The sequence below is a fragment of the Giraffa tippelskirchi genome, chromosome 7 (genome assembly GCF_054371585.1).
Source record: "Giraffa tippelskirchi isolate mGirTip1 chromosome 7, T2T-mGirTip1v1.2.pri, whole genome shotgun sequence".
NCBI classification, from domain to species: domain Eukaryota; kingdom Metazoa; phylum Chordata; class Mammalia; order Artiodactyla; family Giraffidae; genus Giraffa; species Giraffa tippelskirchi.
In genome coordinates this window covers 113,282,274-113,309,462 of record NC_137281.1, presented here as the reverse complement: position 1 = coordinate 113,309,462, position 27,189 = coordinate 113,282,274, and the positions used below count along the sequence as shown (strand labels likewise).

Here is a 27,189-nt window from a genome sequence, read left to right as displayed (position 1 = left end):
TCAGTGGTTAAGACTCTGAGCTGCCAATGCAAGGGGTGTGGGTTTGATCCATGGTGGGGGAAATAAGATCCCTACATGCCACATGGTTTGGCCAAATGATTAAAATAAATAAAATGAATATGAAGAGGAAACCTTAAAAAACTAAAAATAAATAAATAAAGACACTTTAAAAATACATACATGCATAAAAATATACTTTCACAGAACCACGTAGCCTTAAATATACCCAGAATTTGGCCAGATAGCCAGAAATATTTCAAGATACTTTAAGTTTCAAATGCTTGTCTACGAAATTCCAGGCATATTGTGTCTCCTTGTTAGCCCATAATTTGTTACTTCTGTTTTTCGATAACTGAGCCACACAGATAATATTAGTATTTGACCAATTCAAATTTATCTTGAAGGTTCCATTCCAAAGACAATCAGAGAAACTTTAAAAAATGATAATACTCATGAAGATTATTCTATCTTTTGAAGTTGTCATTCCACTAAAAGCTCCCCAATTTTTCAAAATTGATTCCATTGACTTGAGAACAGTTTAGTAGTAGGAAATAAGTGGATGGCCTAATGACTCCTTACCTTCTGTTCCTATTTTTTTGTCTCTGTCTCTCTGTGTATGTATAATAAAGATTGTAATCTTCAAACTTACCACAATCTGTTTGCAACCTTATAGTCTGAAATCAAATTATATATATATAGAATTTTAATGAGGACCTGCATTGCCTTAACTAAATCAGAAGTGCTGTGGAATTTATAAAAGTTTCCTTTTAGTTTCAGATTCCAGTGATACCTTGGTACATCAACAAGAAAGTACAATGTTGTGAATCAGTAAGTGTTCTGATGAGTGCATCTCTTAGATCCTTTTAATTCTTCCCAAAGCTTTTCATCTGAGGAAATATTTTAGTAAATATTTCAACAAGTTCCCCCAACCCCCTATCTCATTGCATTAAACCTCCAATCTTTGCTTCATTTTTTTTTTAAAAAGCTCACAAAGCTGACCTCATAAGCATACTCTCACTTTCAAACTTTGTACAGTTATGAAGTATTTATGCAATGGATGGTGGGCATACCAGCTTTTCCCTCTGACTTCAATAATTTGGAGAAAATTTCTTTTTTTCCCATTTATTGCAGCTGATCCATTAGCACAGCTCAGTATTTCCATGTTTAGATCCAGCTCCTCAAATTCTTATCTACCAGATAGTTAGGCACTACTGGCCCATGTGTGCAGGCTAATTTGGTAAACATTATTTTGCTGCAGTTCCTGGCAGACAGAATTTGGTTTGAAGTATATATGTTGGATAGCCCTGATCTTTCCACAGAAAGTAAAGTTAATTTTTTTGGAAGAGTTCAAAGATTTAAAACTAAAGATTTATGTTTTCTTAGTGTGAAATTGAGACTAGGACCCCAATCTTCTCTTATAAAAATTTTTTTATTGAAGTATAAAAAATTTTTTATTGAAGTGTAGTCGATTTACAACATTGTGTTAGTTTCTACTGTACATCAAAGTGACTCACTTATACATATATATATATATACTTTTTTCCATATTCTCTTCCATTGTAGTTTATCACAGAATATTGACTCTACTTCCCTATGCTATACAGGAGGACCTTGTTGTTTATCCAGTCAATACACAATGGTTTGCATCTGCTAATCCCAAACTCCCATTTTAGCCCTCCCCCAAACCCTTTCCTCATTAGCAACCACAAGTCTATAGACCCCCAATCTTCTTATTCAGTAAGTTCAATAAATATTTTAAGTGATATTTTTATGCTAAAGAGAGAACATTATATATATATATATCTATATATATCTTTTTTTTAATCTTAGTTTTTTTTGGACAGACAAGTGTGCATATAAATAATTATAATACTTCTAATAGAAATATATGCAAAGATTGAAGAGAGTACCAAAGTTGTAATGATTATTAGGTCTGTTGTGGGAGTGGGGAGAGAGGTATGGCAATGCTTCATGAGGAGGGCTTTGAGGAATGGGTAAGAGTTTGGTGAGAAGATGAAAGTAGGGGTGGGGTCGGGGAGAGGGTGAGAATATTTTGAAAGAATGGATAGTAGGTGCAAAGGCAGGAAGATATTGGAACTGTATACTTTTTCTACAGAATGCAAGGAGTTTGAGAAGTCTGCTTAAGTCTAAGTGAGGACAGGGAGTAGGGTCATAGAACGAGGTGGTGTGAAATGACCCTGGAGAATCTGGATTTGGAAGAGCTTTATTTGCGAAGTTAAGGGTTTTGGATTTTATCTTGAAGCTGATGGAGGGTTATTGAAGAATTTTAACTTAGTGTCTCAGTTTCTGCCACTCTGATAGTGGTTGTAGGTGGAGGCGATGCTGGCAAGAGTAGACCCATAGAAACCAGGAAACTATTGTGTGTAATTCAGATGAGAGATATTTCCCACTTCTATGTGAAAATCGCTCAGTCGCGTCCAACTCTTTGCAACCCCATGGACTATACAGTTCATGGAATTCTCTAGGCCAGAATACTGGAGTGGGTATCATCTGCCACTATTCCCTTCAATACAACCCTGGCACCTGTCCTTCCTGGCAGTCTCACCCCTTTTCTGCTCTGGGCTTCCTGCCTTTGATCTGTTGCCTCTGTTGTCTGCCCTGCCATTATGTTAGTGACTATTCTGATTTTTTTTTTAATCTCTCTCTTCTAATTACTCTCCACTCAGCAATTTCCAAATCTGATGTCTTAATAGATGGCCTTACCTCATGTTTTGCAGAGATATCAAGTCCATTCTTTGAGCAAGCCCTCAACTTGTTCCCTGAAGCTGACAAACTTAATTCATTTATACAATCAATTCTTCCTCATCCCTACCTCTTTCAGTGAAAGGAACATCCCTTCTCTTATCCAAGGCTAATTCTCCCATCTGAGCTTTGAATCTCATTTCTTCTGCCTCCACTGAGCGTTTGTTTATTTCCATTCACCTTTCTCATTTCTCCTTTCCCTTCAATTACCAATGTGATTCAAGTCTCCCCTTTTTAAATTCCATATCCTACTAGATATGTATCTATCTTTCTTTTTCCATTTACTACAAATTTCATTAAAAAGTACTGATTCTTGTATAACTACCCCATTTAGTCCTTTCTAAACCAGGACTTCTAAGTTGGAATATTATTAGCATTTTGGTTTAGATAATTCTTTGTTGTGAGAGGCTGTGCTGTGTATTTAGCAGCATTCCTTGTTTCAAACCACTAGATGTCAGTAACATCTACCTAGTTGCGATAACCAAAAATATCTCCATATACTATCAAATAATCCCTGGGGGTCAAAACCAACCCCAGCTGAAAACCTCTGTTCTAAAACGTAGATGAGTTGCTGAAACTGCTCCTACTTACTGATCTCCATACTGTGAAACTAACAGACATTTCATGTCCCTCACCATTCACTTCTTTACTGAAACTTTTTTCCCATTGGTCCTGTTTGTTACACGTTTATCCCTTTTTTTTCTGGCCCATGCATAGCTTTGTGGGACTCTTTTTAATTCTTCAACTCTTAAAATATCAGACTTCTCCAGATATCTGTCTCCTCTCACTTATACTCTGTGTGACCTCATCAGAACTATTCTTTTGGCTATCAGATTATAAGTTAATGAGTTCAAATCTCTGTCTTCAGCCCAGACCTCTCTCCTAAGCTTCGAACATGTAAGTTCAACAGCTTATTGGAATCTCCACTTTGGGTAAACTCAACTTGCCCAATATAAGAAGTAATACTTTCCTTTCTCTCAACCTCCTCCCTCATCCTAACCAGTTGAAAGTTCCAGACCCCCAAAGCTGGGTTTCTCAAGCCTGTGTCTCTTTCTTGAATGGTGCCACCAGCCAACCATTCACCATAAATCTGGAAGTCTCAGAGATTCTCCTCCTTCACCTCCTATAACCACGTAGTTATTCATTCTTCTTATTTTTTGTTTCTGTCCCTTCCTGTTCATTTCTACTACCCTTGCCCCTTTTTCAGAGAAGGCAATGGCACCTCACTCCAGTACTCTTGCCTGGAAAATCCCATGGACGGAAGAGCCTGGTAGGCTGCAATCCCTGGGGTTGATAAGAGTCAGACACGACTGAGCAACTTCACTTTCACTTTTCACCTTCATGCATTGGAGAAGGAAATGGCAACCCACTCCAGTGTTCTTGCCTGGAGAATCCCAGGGACGGGGGACCCTGGTGGGCTGCCGTCTATGGGGTCGCACAGAGTCGGACACTACTGAAGCAACTTAGCAGCAGCAGCACCCCTTTTTACCTGCAATTCCAACTGGTCTTTGTTCCTCTCCTCTTGTCCTTCTCCAGTCTATCCTCTACTTGCCTTATGTAATGGTGTCTCTAATAGTCAAATCTGATTATTTTTCCTCTGATTGATATCCTTTAATGGCTTCTCATAGTTTTAAATATAGTTTAAATTCCTTATCCTAGTAAAAATCTTACTTAATACATTTCTGTCTACTTTGCTTCCCTTATCGCCTGAGACTTTCCTTTCAGGATACATTCAGTAGATCTTAGTAGAGAATTTGTTTCATGATGTTTCAACTAGAGGATTCTGTAGCTTAGCATTGCTGATCTTTGTGTGGGCAATGCCCTATTTGCTTTATGTAACTCTTATTTATGTTGCAAAACTTAAATGTTACCTTCTCTTGGTTTGACTACAGTATTCTATCTTTGTGTTCTCAGAGCATGAATATGCCATCCTATACCTTCCACATTATATTGTGAATAGTGGGCTTGCTTTCTGGGTCTACTCAAATACTTCACGTAAAACAATGGTCATGGATCTAGTACTCAAAATGCTCAGCACGATGTCTAGCACATAGTGAGTACTTGATAAATGTTTGTTAAACAAACGAACAGTACCAAATATAAGAAAGACCTGAACTGGTACAGAGTACAGAGAGGAATGGGTGGATTTTCAATATTTGAAATGATTCATTGGCAGAATTGGAAGTTCAGTTCAGTTCAGTCGCTCAGTCGTGTCCGACTCTCTGCGACCCCATGAATTGCAGCACGCCAGGCCTCTCTGTCCATCACCAATGCCCGGAGTCTACCCAAACCCATGTTCATCGAGTCGGTGATGCCATCCAACCATCTCATCCTCTGTCGTCCCCTTCTCCTCCCGCCCCCAATCCTACCCAGCATTAGGGTCTTTTCCAATGAGTCAACCCTTCGCATGAGGTGGCCAAAGTTTTGGAATTTCAGCTTCAACATCAGACCTTCCAATGAACACCCAGGATTGATCTCTTTTAGGATGGATTGATTGGATCTCCTTGCAGTCCAAGAAACCCTCAAGAGTCTTCTCCAACACCACAGTTCAAAAGCATCAATTCTGCGGCGCTCAGCTTTCTTCACCGTCCAACTCTCACATCCATACATGACCACTGGAAAAATCATAGTCTTGACTAGACGGACTTTTGTTGGTAAAGTAATGTCTCTGCTTTTAAACATGCTATCTAGGTTGGCCATAACCTTCCTTCCAAGTAGTAAGCGTCTTTTAATTTCATGGCTGCAGTCACCATCAGCAGTGATTCTGGAGCCCAAAAAAGTAAAGTCTGACACTGTTTCCACTGTTTCCCCATCTATTTCCCATGGAGTGATGGGACCAGATGCCACGATCTTAGTTTTCTGAACGTTGAGCTTTAAGCCAACTTTTTCACTCTCCTCTTTCACCTTCATCAAGAGGCTCTTTAGTTCTTCTTCACTTTCTGCCATAAGGGTGGTGTCATCTGCATATCTGAGGTTATTGATATTTCTCCCGGCAATCTTGATTCCAGCTTGTGTTTCTTCCAGCCCAGCGTTTCTCATGATGTACTCTGCATATAAGTTAAATAAGCAGGGTGACAATATACAGCCTTGACGTACTCCTTTTCCTATTTGGAACCAGTCTGTTGTTCCATGTCCAGTTCTAACTGTTGCTTCCTGACCTGCATACAGGTTTCTCAAGAGACAGGTCAGATGGTCTGGTATTCCCATCTCTTTCAGAATTTTCCACAGTTTATTGTGATCCACACAGTCAAAGGCTTTGGCGTAGTCAATAAAGCAGAAATAGATGTTTTTCTGGAACTCTCTTGCTTTTTCGATGATCCAGCGGATATTGGCAATTTGATCTCTGGTTCCTCTGCCTTTTCTAAAACCAGCTTGAACATCTGGAAGTTCACGGTTCACGTATTGCTGAAGCCTGGCTTGGAGAATTTTGAGCATTACTTTACTAGCATGTGAGATGAGTGCAGTTGTGCGGTAGTTTGAGCATTCTTTGGCATTGCCTTTCTTTGGGATTGGAACGAAGACTGACCTCTTCCAGTCCTGTGGCCACTGCTGAGTTTTCCAAATTTGCTGGCATATCGAGTGCAGCACTTTCACAGCATCACCTTTGAGGATTTGAAATAGCTCAACTGGAATTCCATCACCTCCACTAGCTTTGTTCGTAGTGATGCTTTCTAAGGCCCACTTGACTTCACATTCCAAGATGTCTGGCTCTAGGTGAGTGATCACACCATCGTGATTATCTGTGTCGTGAAGATCTTTTTTGTACAGTTCTTCTGTGTATTCTTGCCACCTCTTCTTAATATCTTCTGCTTCTGTTAGGTCCATACCATTTCTGTCCTTTATCGAGCCTATCTTTGTGTGAAATGTTCCCTTGGTATCTCTAATTTTCTTGAAGAGGTCTCTAGTCTTTCCCAATCTGTTGTTTTCCTCTATTTGTTTGCACTGATTGCTGAGGAAGGCTTTCTTATCTCTCCTTGCTATTCTTTGGAACTCTGCATTCAGATGAGAATATCTTTCCTTTTCTCCTTTGCTTTTCGCTTCTCTTCTCTTCCCAGCTATCTGTAAGGCCTCCTCAGACAGCCATTTTGCTTTTTTGCATTTCTTTTCCATGGGGATTTTCTTGATCCCTGTCTCCTGTACAATGTCACGAACCTCTGTCCATAGTTCATCAGGCATTCTGTCTATCAGGTCTAGTCCCTTAAATCTATTTGTCACTTCCACTGTATACTCATAAGGGATTTGATCTAGGTCATACCTGAATGGTCTAGTGGTTTTCCCTACTTTCTTCAATTTAAGTCTGAATTTGGCAATAAGCAGTTCATGATCTGAGCCACAGTCTGCTCCCGGTCTTGTTTTTGCTGACTGCATAGAGCTTCTCCATCTTTGGCTGCAAAGAATATAATCAATCTGATTTCGGTGTTGACCATCTGGTGATATCCACGTGTAGAGTCTTCTCTTGTGTTGTTGGAATAGGGTGTTTGCTATTACCAGTGCGTTCTCGTGGCAAAACTCTATTAGCCTTTGCCCTGCTTCATTCTGTACTCCAAGGCCAAACCTGCCTGTTATGCCAGGTGTTTCTTGACTTCCTACTTTTGCATTCCAGTCCCCTATAATGAAAAGGACATCTTTTTTGGGTGTTAGTTCTAGAAGGTCTTGTAGGTCTTCATAGAATCGTTCAACTTCAGCTTCTTCGGTGTTACTGGTCGGGGCATAGACTTGGAAGTACTTACTGCCTGATTAGAGGTAGGGAGTGAGGAACAGAGAGTCGTCAAAGATGACCATTATGTTCCTAGTTAGATAACTTGGTCCTATTGAAAGAGACAGTGAAACCTGAGATGGATGAGATTTAAACACTATATATGTACATTCATTTATTTATTTTGGACAAGATGCATTAGAAATGCCTGTGGAACATAACCAGTAAACAGCCATATGGATCTGGATCCCAGATAGCACTGTGCAACAAAGTATCACATGAGTTACTAACGTAGTTTAAGATTTTTAACCTGCTTTCGATTTTTAAAACTTGAGGTATAATTGAGATTTTCTTTCTTTTCTTCCTTGCCTTCCTTTCTTTTTGGAAACAGATTTACAAAGTTCAAATCAATTAGACACCTGCTATTTTCATTACTGAAATTTTTTTTTTAATTTTTAAAAATCACTGCAGATCGTGACTGCAGCCATGAAATTAAAAGATGCTTTCTTCTTGGAAGAAAAGCTTTGACCAACCTAGACAGCATATTTAAAAGCAGAGACATTACTTTGCCAACAAAGGTCCATCTAGTCAAAGCTATGGTTTTTCCAATACCCATGTATGGATGTGAGAGTTGGACCATAAAGAAAGCTGAGCGTGAAGAATTGATGCTTTTGAACTGTAGTGTTGGAGAAGACTCTTGAGAGTTCCTTGGACTGCATGGAGATCAAACCTGCTGTTGCTGCTAAGTCGCTTCAGTCAAGTCCAACTCTGTGCGACCCCATAGACGGCAGCCCACCATGCTCCCCTGTCCCTGGGATTCTCCAGGCAAGAACGCTGGACTGGGTTGCCATTTCCTTCTCCAATGCATGAAAGTGAAAAGTGAAAGTGAAGTCGCTCAGTCGTGTCTGACTCTTAGTGACCCCATGGTCTGCAGCCTACCAGGCTCTTCCATCCATGGGATTTTCCAGGCAAGAGTACTGGAGTGGGTTGCCATTGCCTTCTCCAAGATCAAACCAGTCAATCCTAAAAGAAATCAGTCCTGAATATTCATTGGAAGGACTGATGCTGAAGCTGAAACTCCAATACTTTGGCCACCTGATGCGAAGAACTGACTGATTGGAAAAGACCCTGATGCTGGGAAAGATTGAAGGCAGGAGGAGAAGGGGACGACAAGAGCATGAGATGGTTGGATGGCATCACGGACTTTATGGACATGAGTTTGAACAAGCTCCAGGACTTGGTGATGGGCAGGGAAGCCTGGCATGCTGCAGTCCATGGGGTCACAGGGTTGGATGTGACTGAGTGACTGACCGGAACGGAAAGATTCTTTTTCCATTTAGGTTATTACAGAATATTGAGTAGAGTTCCCTATGCTATTCAGTAGGTTTTTGTTGGTTATCCATTTTACACACAGTGGTGTGTACATGTCAACCCTAAATACCCCATCTATCCCTACTCCCAACCCCCTCTCCTAAACTGTAAGTTCACTCACTGGAATTTGAAAGGAAGTATTACTGATTCCAAGGCCTACATGTCTTTTGCCTACAGCCTACTAATTCACGTAATGAAGCATCTGTTGTCTCCTGATTTTTATAAACTAAGAAAACGCATATGATTATACAGTTAGTTCCCAGTATATCTATTACCATTTTTTTATCTGATTCTGAAAGCAAATTCACCTCAACGGTGATGATCTCATTGGTAAGGATGATTTGAGTACCATTTGCTGTGAAAGACTAAACCATGACGTTTTTGTTTGTTACCTTAAGTATAGTTAATAATTCTGCGGTGTAACTTTCAGTTATGAAAAAAAATCAACCAAGATGTAGCCAGTATTTTGTTTAATATTGAACGCATTTCACAAATGAACATAAAATGAGCTTTATGACATCGTTAGGTTTCGGGAACAGACTGATAAGGAGAGTACAAAGGGGGAGGGCCAGGGTAGAGAGGGCCGAACGGTGAGAAACAGGCATCTGAGCAAGCGCAGAAACAAACAGATGTTAATGGAGGCTTGAAGGCTACTGCGCTCTCACTTTACGAACTGTCGTAAAGCCTTGAGTGTCGTGCTCCCTCGATAGAGGAGGGATTGGTTAGGCGGCGGCGACCGGAGAGCAGCAGCAGTGGCGGCGACGGTGGCGAGGTGTTCTGTCTGCGCAGCATAGAAACGCCCGCAGTTTCGGGGAACGAGTTCCCGTGGGACCAAATTAGGCATTTTGAACCCAAGCCGGGTCAGTTGGGCCGAACCAGGCGCTGCCGCTGGTACAGTTTTGGTGGCGGTGACAGACGCTGCTCTTGACCGTAGGGGCCTCTTAGGCCAACCTCTGAGGCGCAGATCACTGGCTCGACGCCTCCTCTTCCCCGCTTACATCTCCTGCCTTCCTTCCTGGGCCAGTGATTGCCAGAGCCTGGGAAGAGGGTGGCTAATGATTCAGGTGAGGGGGGCCAGGGGGGAGGGGATCGATTGGAGGCCGCGCGTGCGCGCAACGGGGGAGGGGCCGGGCTGGAGGGGAGAAAGAGGAAGGGCTGCGGCCGCGGAAGGCTGGGGTCGGCGACCGGCCGGTTACTGCTGGCTCCGTTGTGGCTTAGGGTCTGGGTTTCCGCGGAAGATTTAATTGTGTTTGACAGAGCGTTCGTCTACAGACACACCCACCCTCCTCAGTGAAGGACGGTGGGTGAGGGGATTTCTTTCCCTTTTTTGACTCTCTAGAGTCTTAGAACGGGGGCTGAGGACTGAGGCGTGGGAGTGCGATTTGACAATGGAGTGATGAAGGTAACCCGCACCCGGGGTGTTGGAGGGCGCTAAGTCAGCCCTGACGGTTAGGGAGTTGCCTTCTTCTGTGATCAAGGAAACGTAGACCGCGAAACAGCAGAAATACAGACGCGTCAGATTTTGTAAAGTGTTGGTTGGCTGGTCATTAAAAAAGAAGCTTGATATTTTTATTATTATTTTTTTTTTACAGAATTTATCAGAGCCGGTAGCAATGTTGTTGTGGAAATATTTGTTCTGTGCTGCAGAAATGAGGTTTGTCACATAGTTCTTAAATAGGTTAGAGTAGATCTTTACGGATAAGTTCTTAACTCAGGTTTAAGTTTTAACATTTAAAAAAATACCAGGAAGTATAGGGTGTTCGTTTAATTTGTTCGTGTTTGTAGTGTGGGGTGACTCCATTTAAACAGGCTTTCCTGTTTCTTGATTTATGTGCAGGATGAATTTAGAACTCTCTGGGGTGATAAGATGCCAGCTGACATAGATTTCATTTTATAGTTCATAACGCTTTTTGAACCTGACTTAATGCAAACTTTATTTCATTTGGTGTTTTATGTTTAATTTTCTTGTTTTAGGGCTCTCTTCAACCAAAAAGCACAGACTTGGGAAAAGATAAACTAAGGTTCCATTTCCTTTCCCATTTCTGTTTTTTTTTTGTCATTGCTTTCAAATGTTAGTATGTGATTTCGATATTACATAGAAGTTTTAAAATACTGGTTTCACTAGAGTGAAAGTCTACATTTTGATACTTTGTTACTGTATGTTTTTGGTAAAAATTTTCATGTCATTGTGAACAATGTTATTTTTCATATTAAACAGTAGCGTTTATGAGACAACAAGTAGAATGAGAAAGAAACCCCTTCACTCTGAAGAGAATCTTAATTATTTTTTAATGCCTTGCTTTGTTTTACTCTCGTCCATCTCTTGTCATTTAACCTTGGACAAATGACATCTCTCCTGTGCGTTTGTTTGCCTCTACAATTCATACTAGTATTCTAAGAACTGGCAAGGGTATTTATGAATAGATCTGAATAATATTGTAGGGAAACTAGAAAGAGTAGAGTCTCTTCTTGTTTATCAGGGTTGCTGTATCTTATGTGTATGGATCTTTCTGTCACTTTCCCCCTTACGTTTGGGTCTTTTGGTCACTTGCATGTTAGTTCTTCACTGGAGTTGGTTTTTGAAGAAAGATGTAGTAAGAAATAATTTCGTTTTGAATGCATCGTAGTGGAAGTTTCACCTTCACAGATTTCACATCAGTACTCAATTTCTGGAAATAGTTGAAAAATAACTATACTGATCTTTAATATAAGAGGTCAACAATTTACTTGTTTAAAATGAAGGAATAATCAGATATTTCTAAATAGTTATTTTCACTTTAAAATGTAAACTGTGGAATAAAAACCTCATTGAATCAAACCAGTTAGTTTTTTTCACACGTTTATTGTATTATTTTGTCAAAAAGGGGTTTCTGTAACATGCTTTGCTTAGAGTATAATTATATGTGTCCTTGTTTTGACTTTTCCTCTGGTGGCTAGGATTTCAATAGGAAAAAAAGAAGTGACATTACTAAAAATGATGGTAAAGAATATTATAACTTGATATTAGCATTCTATGAATGACATTATCTTATGAAAGAGTATAGGGTTGGAGACAGGAGATCTGGATTTTAGATGTAGCTTTGCTTTCTGTTCATTAGGTCTGTGACTTTGTTGATGACCACCCTGGGCTTCAGATCTCTCAGCTGTCAAATGAGAAGTGTGGGACAGATAACTCTAGTTTTCTCCAGGTCTCAAATTTAATGGTTTTCATTTTTAGTTAGGTGTTTTTGGTATTAATTGTATTCATCATGACCCATTCCCCAGAAAGAAATGCTATCTGAAAATGTAAAATTCTTCCATGGTATATGTATATTAGAGATGGGGTGGGGGGAGGGAGAAGAAAAAAAAAAAGCAAGTGAGCCATGGTCTAGATAATACTTCTGTCCCATTGTAGATATTACTCCTAATTTAATAGCTTTCATGATACTAAAAAAAAATGAAACTTTATTTTACTCCTGGTAATGTGCTTTAAATCATCCTGAATAAATTTTCTTTCAGAAACCTGTAATCATTGTTCAGTAAAAGTCCAGAAATGCTTTTGAACGCCTTATACCTCTATTCTTTTTTTGCTGTATCCCATAGTGTCTTGGTAACAGCTGGCCTGAGTTTCTGCAGGTACTCAATTTATATCATGACGTCAGCAGTGAGCTACAAATATTTAAAAACAAATACTAAACTGAACTTTTACTGCATTGCTGTTTAATCATTCAGTAAGTATTATTGATTGTCTCATGTTATTGACATTATTCTTGGCCTTCAGTGAAGAAGGCACTCTGCCTTCTTGAAGTGGACGTTTTATTAGAGGAAATAATAAACAGAACAGCTTTATGTAGTGGTAAGTGCCATGAAGAAAACAGGGGCATATAATGGAGGATGAATGAAAGTGGGACTCTACTGTGCATTGAGAGGTTAGAAAGGGCCTCTTTTTTTAGAGGTAATATTTGACTTGCGATCAGTGATTAGAATTAGCTGTAGTGGCGGTCTGGAGGAAGATAGCTGCAGACAGAGGGAATAGTAAATGTGTTAGATTGCGTTTGATTCTAGAGAATCTACAAGTGTGAATTAATTAATTGGTTTGTCTAATAGATTTTTTCATAATTACTAATAGACAGTAGTAAAAAGAAAGGTTAAAAATATTTATGTGTAGTGACCAAATGTAATGTGTTGACATTATTTAAGTCCTAACTCAAACCAATTGTAGAAAGTAATTTTTGAAGCACTTAGGAGGAAATTTGAATGTAGATAGCTATTAGATGATATCAAGGGATTATTGTTAGTTTTTATGAAGGATACTAATGGCATTATGTTTATATAAGAAAATGCCCATTTTTAGAGATGAAAACTGAAGAATGAGGAAGAGAAATCAGATGTCTGGTATTTGTTTAAAAGTATTTATTTCAGAGGAAAAAAGATGCGAGAGATGAGTGTAGATGAAGCAATTGTAAAATATCCTGATAATTGTGTTGGAGTGGTAGCTGTATGCATAGTAGTAATATTCTCTGCTTTTGTGAGGTTTGAAAATGTTCATATTTTAAAATTCATTTAAAATAATTTATACCCTATTTAGATGTCTTCTCCTTTTCTTTCTCTTCCTCTCAATTTTGATAAAATACAGACTTTTGTTCCTCTTTCCAAACATTCATCATTTATTCAACAAATATGTCTACTGTATTTCAGGCCCTGTGTCAGTGCTTGAGTTAAAACAAAGAGCAGGACCTTCAGGCCTGCCTGCAAAGGAGTTTATGGTTTGCTGGATGAATGGAGAATCCCTCATTGTGGTCTGTGTTGACACGAAGTCATAGATTTCTGTGTTTTCCTGAGGGTATACAGGATCAGCATTTTAGTGTTTATGTGGTTACTTAAAAAACATTTTTCTTGAGACTTCCCCTGGCAGTCCAGTGGTTAAGACTCTGCACTCCCAATTTGAGGGTGGGAGTTGGTGGAACAAGGTCGATCCCTGGTAGGGGAACTAAGATCCCACATGACATACAGAACTGCCTCCCCTCCCCCTCAACCCCCCAAAATTTGTTTTGTTTTGTTTTTCTAGAGAATTGAGAGTTTAGGAAGTTCTGTATGCAGCAGTGTGCCAGTCTGAGTCACTGTTGCATTCATTTCCCTTATTCATATGTGTTATAGGGCATCAGAATAAATAATTTTTTAAACCACCTTTTGACATCCAATTTGCCTTTATTTAAATTTTTTTAATTTTGAAATAATTTCATACTTAAAGAAAAGTTTAACAAAATGGTACTGAGAACTCTTCAGTATCCTTTAGTCAGATTTACCATTTTTAAAATTTTGTCTCATTTGCTTTAGTGCTCTTTTCTGAATCATTTGAAAATAAATTGCGTGTATTATAACCATGTCTCTAAATATTCTTTGTGTATTGTATTCTTTTGCATTATCACAATACAGTTAATGAGATTCAGGTAATCTAATATTGATAGTACTATATCATTATGTAATCTGTAGCCTCTATTCCAGTTTTGTCCCTTTGTCCCAGTAATAGCGTTTGTACCTTTGCACCATTGGCTGAGACAGTAAAGAATCGGCCTGCAATGCAGGAGACCTGGGTTCGATCCCTGGATTGGGAAGATCCCCTGGAGAAGGGAACGGCTTACCACTGCAGTATTCTAGCCTGGAGAATTCCATGGATGGAGGAGCCTGGCAGGCTAGTCCATGGGGTCGCAAAGAGTCAGACATGACTGAGTGACTTTCACACACACACAGCATTTCCCCCATAGGATTTGTGTCAGGATTTGCATTTAGTTGTCATATCTCTTCAGTCTTCTTTCATCCGGAAAGTGTCTTAGGCTTTCTCTTTCATTGTGTTAACATTTTTGAAGAATGCAGGCTTATATATGTAATAGAATATTTCTCAGGTTGGATTTGTTGATGTTTCCTCATAATTTTGGGCTATGCATCCCCAACTGGGGATTTTGTATCCTTTCCAGGGTATGATATTGAAGTACATGCCATTGGCCTGCCCCTCAGTGGTGATGTTAGTTTTTTAGTTTCTGATCAGGGTGGTGTCTGGTTTCTTCACAGGGATGTATAGTTATTATTTTTCTTCTTCACCTAATAAGCAATCTGTGGGTATAACCTTGAGATAGTGCAGATATCCTGCTACTAATCAGATCTGTATCTTCATCAAATTTCCCTCCTATATTAACATCCATTGATGCCTTTTGCCTGTACTGATGTTTACACTGATGGTTGCATAATGATTATTTTCTGACTTGGTTTCTTTTATGTCAGTAGGCATTCTGTTTTAAGGAAGAAAAATCCTTTTATCTCATTGATATGGACTTATGTACTTCCTATCTTACTCAATGGTTTATACTCTGTTACTGCCTTTATTTATTTTGTTGCTCAGATTGTCTTGGATTTGTCCTGTGGGAGCCTTTCTTCCCTGGCTTCTGTGTCTTTTTGATATACTCATAATTTTTTTTGGAGTATATCCTCTCTTTTTGCATAGCAAAATGTTCCAAGTTTAACTTACATCTTTTCTGTCTCAGTCCTGGATTCAGGCATTCTTCAAGGAGCCCTGAGTCTGTATAGTGGGGAATGCAGTTTTCTTTTGAGTTACCTATTTATATGTAGAAATAATCGCTTCTTTTCTGATCAGGACATCTTATGAGACACTATTTAAAATTGACTTTGATAGTGGGTTTATGAAGTAATTACATAAGATTAGCAATTATATTTACCATAAAGCACTTCTTTTATTCTTTTATTTTCTTTTTCAAATAAATAAGTTCTGATTTGATCTTAACTGTGACCAAATGAAATAGAAGAAAAACATGAAAGATTATTTTATTTTATGTTATTTGTATATGTGTGTGTGTGTGGATGTGGATATGTGAGGGGAGAGTTTAACCACTTAACTCTTAAAAATGACTCAAGATTTACATACTTAACTGTTTTTAACTGAGTTAGACATTCTGGTCTAAGGGAATTGTTGCCTTTGAACTAAGCTTTTAATTTTTTTAAACTATCTTTTTAAATGAAAATATTTTTGTTATACAATAATATTTTATATGAGAATGAAAACTCACAGGCATATTATTCCAGGCATTTGCTGTTATATCTTGGTGTATTTCACAGCCATTCTCTCACCTGTGCATAGGTATTTGCTTTATTTGTCTTTTTACCTTGTAAGTATTTTTCTGTGCAATATTTTGAATGATTTTTTTATTTTTGAACCAATTAAAATGTACATGGTTTAAAAGTTCCAAATGGCTTGTAGTGAAACAACAGCAGTCTTCTCTGCCACTTCTCCCAGTCTCCTAGTTCTGCTTCCTAAATGGGAATATTTTCAGCTCTTAAAAAATTTTTTTTGCGTGTATTGACCTTTATATTTAAATAACTTGTATATATACTTAGCCACTGTAAGATGTCAGTTTACATTTAAAGAAAATAATTGTCTAATTTTTTAAGATAAAATACATACAAGGAATACCAAATTCACATGGTACAAAGGGTATACAGGGAAAGATGTCTCCTTGCCATCCCTGTCTTCCTACCATGGAGTTCTTTCCCCTGGAGATTTAGTTCCTCTTCTTATTTTATATGTATCTCCAGAGCAGCAATTCTCAAAATGTCCTCTGTGGAGTCTTGAGAGGATCATCAAATGTTTCAAATTACCTGTTGGTTTGAAACTATTTCATAATAATACTAACTTATTCTTTGCTACTTTACAATGTTGACATTTGAATTAGTGGTGCAGGCACAGTGATGCATAAATCTGCTGGTCCTGCATGGCATATGAAGACAGTGGCAAAAATTGTACCAGTAGTCATACTGTATCACTTTACATTTTCGGTTGTGGGGGGAAGCTGATTTCATTTAAGAATATCCTCCATGAAACAGTAGAGCTTGTTAATTTCATTAATCCTGATGCTTGAGTAGATTTTTTTTTTAATATTTGTTGTGACAAAATGAGAATAATATTATAAGACATTACTGCTGCGTACCAAACTATGATGTTTGTCTTGGAGAAAAATATTTGTGTGATTGAGGTGTGAGCCGAACTAGCTAGCTGGTTGCTTTTTTCATGGAACACTATTTTTACTTGAAAGAGTGACAAACTGTAGTTATTTAAACTTGGATATTTGTACCTATTTTCTCAAAAATAAATGAAGTGAGACTCTCACTTGGACCAGCAAAATTTATTGCCATATAAAATTAAGGCTTTCAAGCAGAAATTAGAATTTTGGAAAACATATCTGCCACTATGATCTTAGGACCTTGCTAATGAAATTGATGATGTTAACATGTGATTTTTTTTTTTTTCTTTGCTGTCTTACAGTGAAGTGTGTCAGTGTTTGGAAGATGTGCATAACTCAGTGGACCATCTTTTTTAAAAAGATCCATGCATGATATTACAAAATCATGCTGTGGACGTAAGACCTACTTAAGTGAAAGAGCAATAGATTTTAAGTGAAATGGTCTGAAAAGTTTCTGAAAAAAACCATTGATACAGTTTCAGAGTCCACTTTGCAGCTTACCTTTACAGAATTAACTTTTTAAGTTTTGGCTTAATATCAAAGAAGGATAATATCCACACTTACCTGAAAATACTATTAAAAATATTCTTCCTTGTGACTTTCTTAGTGGTCCAGTGGTTAAGAATCTGCCTGTCAATGCAGGGGACAGGGATTTGATCCCTCCCCCTGGGATATTCCACATGCCTTGGGGCAGGTAAGCCAGCACTACAGCTAGTGAAGCCTGCATGCCCTAGAGCCTGTGCTCTGCAATAAGAGAAGCTACCACAAAGAGAATCCTGTGCACTGCAACTAGAGGGTAGCCCCTACTCACCGCAACTAGATATTGCTGTTTTTAGAATTAAAAATTTAAAACATTTGCAAACTATCTTTTATAATACTATACTGTTACATACAACCCACATAATAAAAGCTCTTTAGATTCCTCAATTATTGAATGTAAAGGGGTTCACAAATCAAAAAGTTTGAAAACTGCTGCTACAACTGGTTAACACAGAGGATTAAGCAGTTTTTTTTTTAACCATTTTTACAAAAAATTGTCTACATTGGGTCTTAATTGTGGCATGTAGGAGCTTTGTTGCATCATGTTTCGTTGCGGTGTGTGGACTTTCTAGTTGTGGCTAGCAGGCTCAGTAGTTGTGTTGTGGCTTAGTTGCCTCGAGGCATGTGGGATCTTAGTTTCCCAACCAGGAGTCAAATCCACATCACCTGCATTGCAGGGTGAACTCTCAACCACTGGACCACCAGGGAAATCCCAGGATTAAGTGGTTTTAAGCCTTACCTTTTGACTGCTTATAGAAAAGGAGTTCACATTTCTTTCTTTATTGTTTCTCCTAATATAGTTGAATCACAATTTTAGATTATTTTGCTTTATTGTTTTTTTTTAAGAACACATTTCATATTCCCTCTTTTATTGTATAAATATCAGTTTAACCTTTTATCGTAAGAATATAAATGTTTTAAGAGGACAGAGGTGGACTTCCCTGGTGATTCAGTGGTAAAGAATCCACCTGCCAATGTAGGAGATGTGGGTTCAATTCCTGGGTCAGTGAAATCCCCTGGAGAAGGAAATGGCAACCCACTCTAGTATTCTTGCCTGGGAAGTCTCACGGACAGAAGAGCTTGGTGGGTTGCAGTCTCTGAGGTTGCAGAGAGTCACACACGACTTATCGACTGAACAACAGGGCAAAGATAGCAAGGGTTTATGTCCTTTGATTTTAGGAAATATTCTTATGTTAGCTTTAATAACTCTATTCTCTTTTTGTAATTGCTGTCAAATCAGATGATTGCGTTTTGTTGCTGTTCCGTACTTGCTGTTCATTGTGTGTGTGTGTTTAAAAAATTCTTTTACTGACAGTTTAGTGGTGATTGCATGGAAATTTGAGATACAAATATGTGTATAATTTACCATGTTTAAATATAATGTGAACTTTTGCTTTGGTAAATATAACAGTATTACTAGGAGAAAGTTATATTGTTGGTATGGAAATGGGCTTTTTTCTTAATTCTATTGGTTAAATCCTATTTAAATATGTGAATAAATAAAGCTTTTAAAAAATATATGCAGTAAATATGTGCACAAAACCTTTTTCTTTAACATCTGTGTTCTTTAATACAAAATAGTCTTATTAAAATCATGTGATAAAAAATCTTAATTACAGAATTTCTGCAGATTGTGATTCATTATCAATAATTTAATTGTAATTTCTCTGAAATCATGTTTCTTTAAAGACCTATATATAGTAACAGATAAAAGTGGTCATTTTATTTTCATAACCATCTTCCTGCCTACTATTCCTCTATTTGCCATTATCCTTATCCTCCACTTGAGGAAATCTTATTTTTGCGTGTGTGCTCAGTCATGTCTGACTCTTTGCAACCCCGTGGACTGTAGCCCACTAGGCTCCTCTGTCCTTGGGATTTTCCCGGCAAGAATACTGGAGTGGGTTGCCATTTCCTTTTAAGGACCAGCTCTTAAGCTTCTGTGGTTTCTCCTCCGGAATCTGTAGCCTTTCCTTTTGTTCTTCTGTAGTATTTTGTGCTTTTCTAATCTTTATTTAGCAGTTATTTCATTTTATTAAAACTTAAGCATTCCCTCACTATGGAGGCTGAGTTCTGAAAATCTTAATGATAAAGAGAAGAAATTGTGGTTGAGTAACATAATGATTATATGTAAAAATAAGGTCTCAGAACTGAAATATTGAGTGAACATGTAAAAGCCCTCATAACTATACACTTAGTTTTTAAAAAGAGAGACCAAATCCTGCAATTTTTGTAGGAATTAAGATCCAAGTGTTTGTGTCAGACCTCTCTAGGCAAGTCATTTGACTTCCGTAGTTCTCAGTTCCCTGGAGATAATAGTTTTTAGTGAGGATAAAATGAAATAAAAACATGGCACGTAGTTTCTTATAGGCTTTATCTAATCTAGCCCTTGACCACTTCTGATCGCCTTGTATGTCATCCTCTCCCTTTGTTCCCACTCCTGTTCTTTGTACATGTTAAGTCTGTTCCTGCCACATGATCTTTCCTTACTATTCCCCCTGCTAGGAATGCTCTTCCTCCAGAACTGTGTAGCTTGGCTGACTGGTAGTTGGTTCCTTCTCATGATTGTGTCTTTTAGCTTCTTATCTAAGACACTGTTGATGGTTAACCTTTACTATTTGTTTTGTTTCCTTAAGAGCACATATTTCTAAAATTATCTTGATTATCTATTTGTCTCCTTGTGTCTTGTTTGTCCTCATTTGCATGCAGTTTCCTTGAGAAACTTTCTGTATTCCATTCACTCCTGATCCCTGTGCCTACAACTTGTAATGGGCTCTCAATAAATATTTGTTGACTGACCACAGTACGTAAGTAAATGGTAGCTAATATACTATCAGTGACATTGTATCTCTTAACATGTTAATAAACTGCTCTAAATTTCATTTCTATTACTTGGGTGTTGTTTCCAGATCCTGATCTGCTTCCAGATGTTTGGAATTGAAAAAGTTTGGGTAGCCTAATCTGTTATTATCCTGCTAGAACTGAATTGATCTTCCTAAAACCTTCTTCCTAGACTTGCATTTACCCATTTTATTCCTGTGTAAGGGAATATTTTTCCTCATGGATAGCAGTTCTAGGTAGCAGTTCTAAGGCCTGGACTTATTTTTCAGTCATCTGCCTTTATCTTGAACAAATTCCAATTTAAAAGATTTTCATTCTTTTGTCTTCCATCATCTTTACTGATCCCTAGTTGCTTCTTCCATAACAGGAAGAAGTCACAGTTTATGTACACTAAAACTAAAATCCTGAAGATTGCCTCAAAAGTGTATGCAAAAATGTAGGTTAGACTTAACATGTAGGAATCGATATTAGGGTTAGGATTTCTGTATTTATGTAGAATGTGAAATTCTTGGAACAGGGTAGTGTTTTAACTATCTTTTAAATTATCACCTTGAGCAGTTACTGGTAGCAAAAAAAATTCAGAAGGTTTTTTTGAGTAAAGTGTACATTAGTATACTGGATAGTAACTCCTTGGTTTCCCCAAACCAGTACCCTAGGATTGTGTAATAGCTTGCTAGTTTTGCTTTTTGCCACAAAAGATTTTCACTTGCTATCTGAATGCACAGATTCAAGGAAGACAAAAATGTCATTTAGTCCAAATAACCTTGGAAATCCCTAAAGTTACCCATAAAATGTAAAATGTAGATACACAGTCTCTAAAAGCCCAAAACATCCTATTTTTCCTTCAGTATTGGAACAAATTGTGTTTCATTGTTAAACACCAGATGAAGTAGTAGGCTGTAGTAGGCTGTGTTTGTGGTCCTTGTTCTAGGAAAAATAAATGGCTCTAAACATTAGAATCTGACAGCACAGCAAGATGCTCATATCATGAGAGGCGCATGAGAAGTGAGACCAACTAGAGAGTAGTAAAATATTACGTTTTTGTGTTCATTTTGGGCATTTACTCATTGAGTAGAATAGCAGGCATGATCTACATGGTCTAAATTATTTTTTTTTCCTTCATGAGGTTCAGTTTATATGAGTGTACACTCTATCCAGAGGTGTTCCCCCATCTAGTTTTCAGTATGTCTTTACCTTCAGTTGTAAAATGTCAGTTTTTCTGTTATGACTCTTTCTCATTCTTTGGAACATCATATTCTTTAATTAATATTCTCCAGGTTACATATTTTGACCTAGATCACATCGATAAAGCAGAAACAACTTTTATCAAAGTATACATCTTGGAATTCACTCAGGGGGAAATTGTACCCTTGGATACTGTTGCTCAGGATGTTAGAGCTTACATTCTCAAGACAGCTGACATCTTTTCTAATCTAGTTTCTGTTTTATTTTGTTACCCAGTCCTTGTTTTTGGGCTTTAACAACTCAGGGTTTCAGTCTGATCAACAAGAGGAATTTGAGGTTCTCTCAAATAAGACTGACTTTTGAGGTGGGTGTACCTACAGAATTGAAGCTCTGCAAAAGAAAAAATTCATCTCAGGGGAAGATTGTGGGCTTTTTCTGCCAGGATGATTGCTTAATATTTACAACAAAACTTTGAGGTAAATATTTCCATTATTCAGGTGAGGAAATTTAGGCTCAGAATGGTTAGTAATTTGATGAAGGCTCATAGCAATGATGGGGTTGAAAGGATTTAAGTTCATTAGGTTTTGAGTCAACCTAAGAAAGGAATTCCAGAATTCAGGAGCTTAACCTGTATTTCTTTATTGCCTTTCAGGAAAGCATTAAGCTGTATTTTTTCTCTACTGGGCATGGCTGTTGTCAAAAGAGAAGGAAAGATGGTGTGATTATGAGGGACTTAATTTTTCTGTGCTTTTTCTGTATATTTCAGATTTTTTATAGTGAACACATTTTAAAAATCAATTTAATTGAAGTATAATTTATAAAAAGTATAAGGTACATATTTTACTGTACAGTTCAGTGAGTTTTGGCAAATATATACATCCATGTAACCAACACCCAAGTCAGGACTTAAAACATTCCATTATCCTAGAAAGTTCTTTCTTGTTCCTTCGCCATAAGTCATCCCTAGCTCCTGTCCCAGGCAACCATTGATCTGATTTTTGACATTATAGATTAGTTTTGTTTGCTCTAGAATGTCATATACATACGAATTATATAATTACTGTTTTGTGTCTGGCTTCTTTTGCTCATCAAATGTTTTCTTGCTAGCATTTTACTGTGGAAAATTTCAAGCATATTAAAGTTGAAAGAATTGTACAGCAAACGCCCATTTCCCTATTACCTAGATTCTACAGTTACCAATTTGCTTTTTTGTCTTATCACATATCCTTCCATCTATCCATTCCTGTAATCATTCACCAGTCAAGTCAATTGCTGTTTGTGGTGTTTTGTTTGGCTTTGTATTTTAAATTAAGTTGCAAACAGTGCATTTTACCCCTAAACAAATTCAGTTTCCATGTCATTAACTAAAGTTGAATATTTATATATAGTTCTTTGTTTTTGAAGTAAAATTTACAGATAGTTAAATGCACAAATATTAAGTGTACCATTTAAGTCTTATCAAATGTATACATTTGTGTAATCAAAATCTTATGAAGAGATAGAACATTACCATCACCTCAGATAAGTTCCCTCATGTACCTTCTGTTAAGTTCTTTCCCAGTTCTTTGTAGAATACAACCACTATTTTGATTTTGTTTATCTTCCATTAAATTTGCCTAACCTAGAACTTCATGCAGATGAAATCAGTATAGATAGATATTTTGTATCTGATTTCCTTCCCTTAGCAGGATGTTTTTGAGATTCATCTATAATGTTTACTTGTATCAGTAGCTCCTTCTTTGCTGTTGTTATTGTTGCTGTTTGGTATCCCATTGTACCTACATATAGAATTTTGTTTATCTTTTCACTCCTTGGAGATTTGTTTTTTCTGGTGTTTGGTTATTATGAGTGAATATTTGCCTACAAACATTTTTGTATACCTGTATTTTCCAACCTAGGAGTGGAATTACTGAATCATAGCTTAGATAAATGTGACTTTATTTGAAGCTACTTGGAGTTGTATGTGGAGTTCCAGTTGTGCCACATCCCTTAACACATGGTGTTTTGGTCTTCTTAGCCTTTTAGCCCTTTTTGGGTATTGAGTTGTATCTTGTGGTTTTAATTTGGATTTCCCTGATAACGGAAACTATTGAGCATTTTTTTTGTGTACTTAACTGGCCATTTGTATATGTTTAGAAAAATGTTAAATATTGTTTACCTGTTATTTGGTGGGCTTGTCTTACTGAGATGTAAGAGTTTTACATATATTCTGGATTCAAGTTGGGTGTGTATTTGTGTAATATATACATATAAATTATGTGTTGTCCAGTTGCTCAGTCATGTCTGACTCTGAGACTCCATGGACTCTAGCACACCAGACTTCTCTGTCCATCACCAACACCCAGAGCCTGCTCAAACTCTTGTCCATTGAGTTGGTGATGCCATCCAGCCATCTCATCCTCTGTCATCCCCTTTTCCTCCTACCTTCAATCTTTCCCACCATCAGGGTCTTTTCTGATGAGTCAGCTCTTCACATCAAGTGGTCAAAGTATTGGAGTTTCAGCGTCAGCATCAGTCCCTCCGATGAATATTCAGGATTGATTTCCTTTAGGATTAACGGGTTCGATCTCCTTGCAGTCCAAGGGACTCTCAAGAGGCTTCTTCAACACCACAGTTCAAAAGCATCAGTTCTTCAGTGCTCAGCTTTCTTTATGGTCCAACTCTCACATCCATACATGACTACTGGAAAAACTACTGGAAAAACATAGCTTTGACTGTACCGACCTTTGTTGGCAAAGTAATATCTCTGCTTTTTAATATGCTGTCTAGTTTTGTCATAGCTTTTCTTCCAAGGAGGGAGTGTCTTTTAATTTCATGGCTGCAGTCACCATATCAGTGATTTTGGAGCCCAAGAAAATAAAATCTGTCACTGTTTCCATTGTTTCCCCATCAATCTGCCATGAAGTGATGGGACCGGATGCCATGATCTTAGTTTTTTGAATGACGTGTATGTACATGTAATTTTCTCCGTCTTAAGCTTGCTATCTTGACTTTTTCTTTCCTTAATGGTATTAATGGCATCTCTGAAGAGTAGAAGATTTTTATTTTGATTAAGTCCAGTTTATCAGTTAAAATGTTTTGTCTTTTTTGTAATCTATGAAATCCTTGCCCAGGTGGTGTGATCATGTACATTTTCTGCTCATTTCTTTTTAAAGTGTTAGCTTTTAGGTTTAAGGCTGTGATCTGTTTGAGTTATTTTTTGTCTCATGTGAGGTAGGAGTTGAAATTGTCCCCACATAATTCACTGGTTGTTCCACCACCATTTGTTGAAAAGACTGTCTCCTTCCCCATTGTCTTGGACCTGTTGTTGAAAATCATTTGATGATATGTGTGAGGCTATTTCTGGACTTTCCAGTCTATCCATATGCTAATAGCACTCTGTTTTGATACAGTTGGCTTTAATGTCATATTGCTGTTTGTTTTCTATTTGTCCCATCTCTTTTGTTTTCTCCCCATTTCTTGCCTCCTTTTCACTTGAGTTTTTTCAGAGTCTTCCTTCAAGGAATAATAGCTTATTTCATGTATAATACAAGAAACTTACAACGGTTTATTCTATTTTCTTCCCTCCTGTGCTTTGCGCTATTATATTGACATACATTTTTCTTTTGCATGTTATTAGTTTGGGGAGAATTTCTTTGTTGAAATTTGGGAGTGATGTCTAGAGAATTATCCTTTTGAAGGTAAGTATTGATGAGGGAGATGCTGGTAGAACTCACTTTTTCTCATTCTGCTTTCATAAAAGTGACCACACAGTGATGATTTATGAAAATCATAAATCAAAAAATTTAAATTTGATCAATTCAGGGCAGAAAACTTTGATATTTAAGGCCAAAAAAAGGATGGTTATATCATATATTCTTTTTGTAGAACTAGACCAGAGTTACAACTTGGAGCATTTGTAAGTGACTGTCTCTGAATTCCGCAGTTACTGACTTTATGGAAATTATTCAGTGAAAAATGTAAAAATTCCTCCCCTATGTTTTTAATCTACATATAAGGTAAACTAGTTGTACTTTACATTAAAGTTTTTGCTTTTAAGTAATTTTGCTCATCTCATTCTAAACTTTTATTTTCAGGTCTTGATTCTTGTTATTCAGTTTATATGTAATTCTTTTTCAGCTTTGTGTTACTTGGGACTATGGTGAACATTCCATTTATGCTTTCATGTGAAATCATTGCTAAAAACAGTTTTTAGAATTCATGGTGTAGGCTAATTTTTAATTATACACCTCATTTTTTGTTGCTGATTATCTGTATATTTCCAGACAAGTTTTGGGACTGCTCTTTATTCTGTTTTAACTTCTAAGTATGTTCTAGCTTACAGTTCTTCTCTGTCTCCTGAAGGGTAATGAAGTTGAGACTGTGCTGTCTGATGAGAGTGGTAGGGAGCTTAGTGTTACAGGTAGAGGTTAAAGGAGAACATAGGGCTTTAGTTCTTGTGAAGTAGGTTCTTCTGTCTCAGATTAAATTCAGAAAACTTCTGGGAGAAATTTTGTAATTCTGTGGACCTTTGCCTCTTCTTTCATATGCTGATGAGTATCCCAAGAAGTCATCTTGGACTTCCCTGGTGGTTCAGTGTTTGAGAATCCACCTGCCAATGCAGGGTACATGGGTTCCATCCTGATCTGGGAATATCCCACATGCTGCGTGGAAGCAAAGCCCATGTGCCACAACTACTGAACCTGAACACTGCAGCTACTGAAGCCTTCGTACCTCGAGCTGATGGTCCGCAACAGGAGAAGTCACCATAATGAGAAGCCCAAGCACTGCAATGAAAAGTAGCCCCCACTCACCAAAACTGGAGAAAACCTTTGTGCAGCACGGAAGACCCAGCACAGTCATAAATAAGTAGATAAATAAATGAAGTCATGTTATGTTCTTTTATTCTTAACAGTATTAATAATTCTAGACATAATTGTTTGAAGTGAAAGGACATCTTTGAAGATTATATGCTTTCAGAAGGTCATATGTTGTCTTTCAGATCACTGGTTTTTAAAATTTTGTAGGTGTACTTCATCATTAAATATGTAGTTCATTCAGAGAACTTCTGCTGTGGAAAATAGGGTACTCAAGTCTCGTTTCTTCCCATTTTACTTTTCCCTTTTATTCTTCTGAAAAACCTTCCTTGGTACAGCCTTCCCTTCAGAATTGAATTAGATTCTACTTCAATCTGTTTCAGTGCATACCTCCTTCATGACACTGTATTTTAATTACCTACTGATAGGTTTCTCTATCTGCTGCACTTTTCTTGGGCTCCAAAATCACTGAAGATGGTGACTGCGGCCATGAAATTAAAAGAAACTTGCTCCTTGGAAGAAAAGCTATGACAAAACTAGACAGCATATTAAAAAGCAGAGACATTACTTTGCCAACAAAGGTCAGTACAGTCAAAGCTATGTTTTTCCAGTAGTTTTTTCCAGTAGTCATGTATGGATGTGAGAGTTGGACCATAAAGAAAGCTGAGCACTGAAGAACTGATGCTTTTGAACTGTGGTGTTGGAGAAGCCTCTTGAGAGTCCCTTGGACTGTAAGGAGATCAAACCTGTCAATCCTAAAGGAAATCAATCCTGAATATTTATTGGAGAGACTGATGCTGATGCTGAAACTCCAATACTTTGACCACTTGCTGTGAAGAGCTGACTCATCAGAAAAGACCATGATGGTGGGAAAGATTGAAGGCAGGAGGAGAAGGGGACAACAGAGGATGAGATGGTTGGATGGCATCACTGACTCAATGGACATGAGTTTGAGCAAGCTCTGGATGTTGGTGATGGACAGGGAAGC

The 27,189-nt window shown here is 37.7% G+C and overlaps 1 protein-coding gene and 1 long non-coding RNA gene across 51 annotated transcripts in view; one reads left to right on the top strand and one right to left on the bottom strand.

Moving 5' to 3' along the window:
• RNF111 (ring finger protein 111) overlaps positions 1-27,189 on the top strand; it is a 111,052-nt gene that overhangs the window by 18,830 nt on the left and 65,033 nt on the right. For 19 of the 50 annotated variants that reach the window (XR_014059442.1, XR_014059444.1, XR_014059438.1 and 16 more), the window contains one exon: positions 772-828. The exons of 4 other annotated variants lie outside the window; for them this stretch is intronic. Coding sequence is in view for 4 of the 46 variants with exons in the window: in XM_081510026.1 (XP_081366152.1) it covers positions 9,886-9,894; positions 10,423-10,484 (71 nt within the window). In the remaining 42 variants the exon portion in view is untranslated. Of the gene's footprint in view, positions 1-771; positions 829-9,535; positions 9,895-9,936; positions 10,233-10,422; positions 10,485-12,412; positions 12,541-27,189 lie in introns of those variants that run through there. 27 more of the 50 variants (XR_014059443.1, XR_014059440.1, XR_014059441.1 and 24 more) reach the window with 7 other exon arrangements.
• On the bottom strand, positions 4,916-9,280 carry LOC145513500 (uncharacterized). The gene is made up of 2 exons (XR_014059448.1): positions 9,223-9,280; positions 4,916-7,571 (listed from the first exon to the last, which is right to left on the bottom strand). It is a non-coding gene; the product is annotated as an uncharacterized LOC145513500 (long non-coding RNA).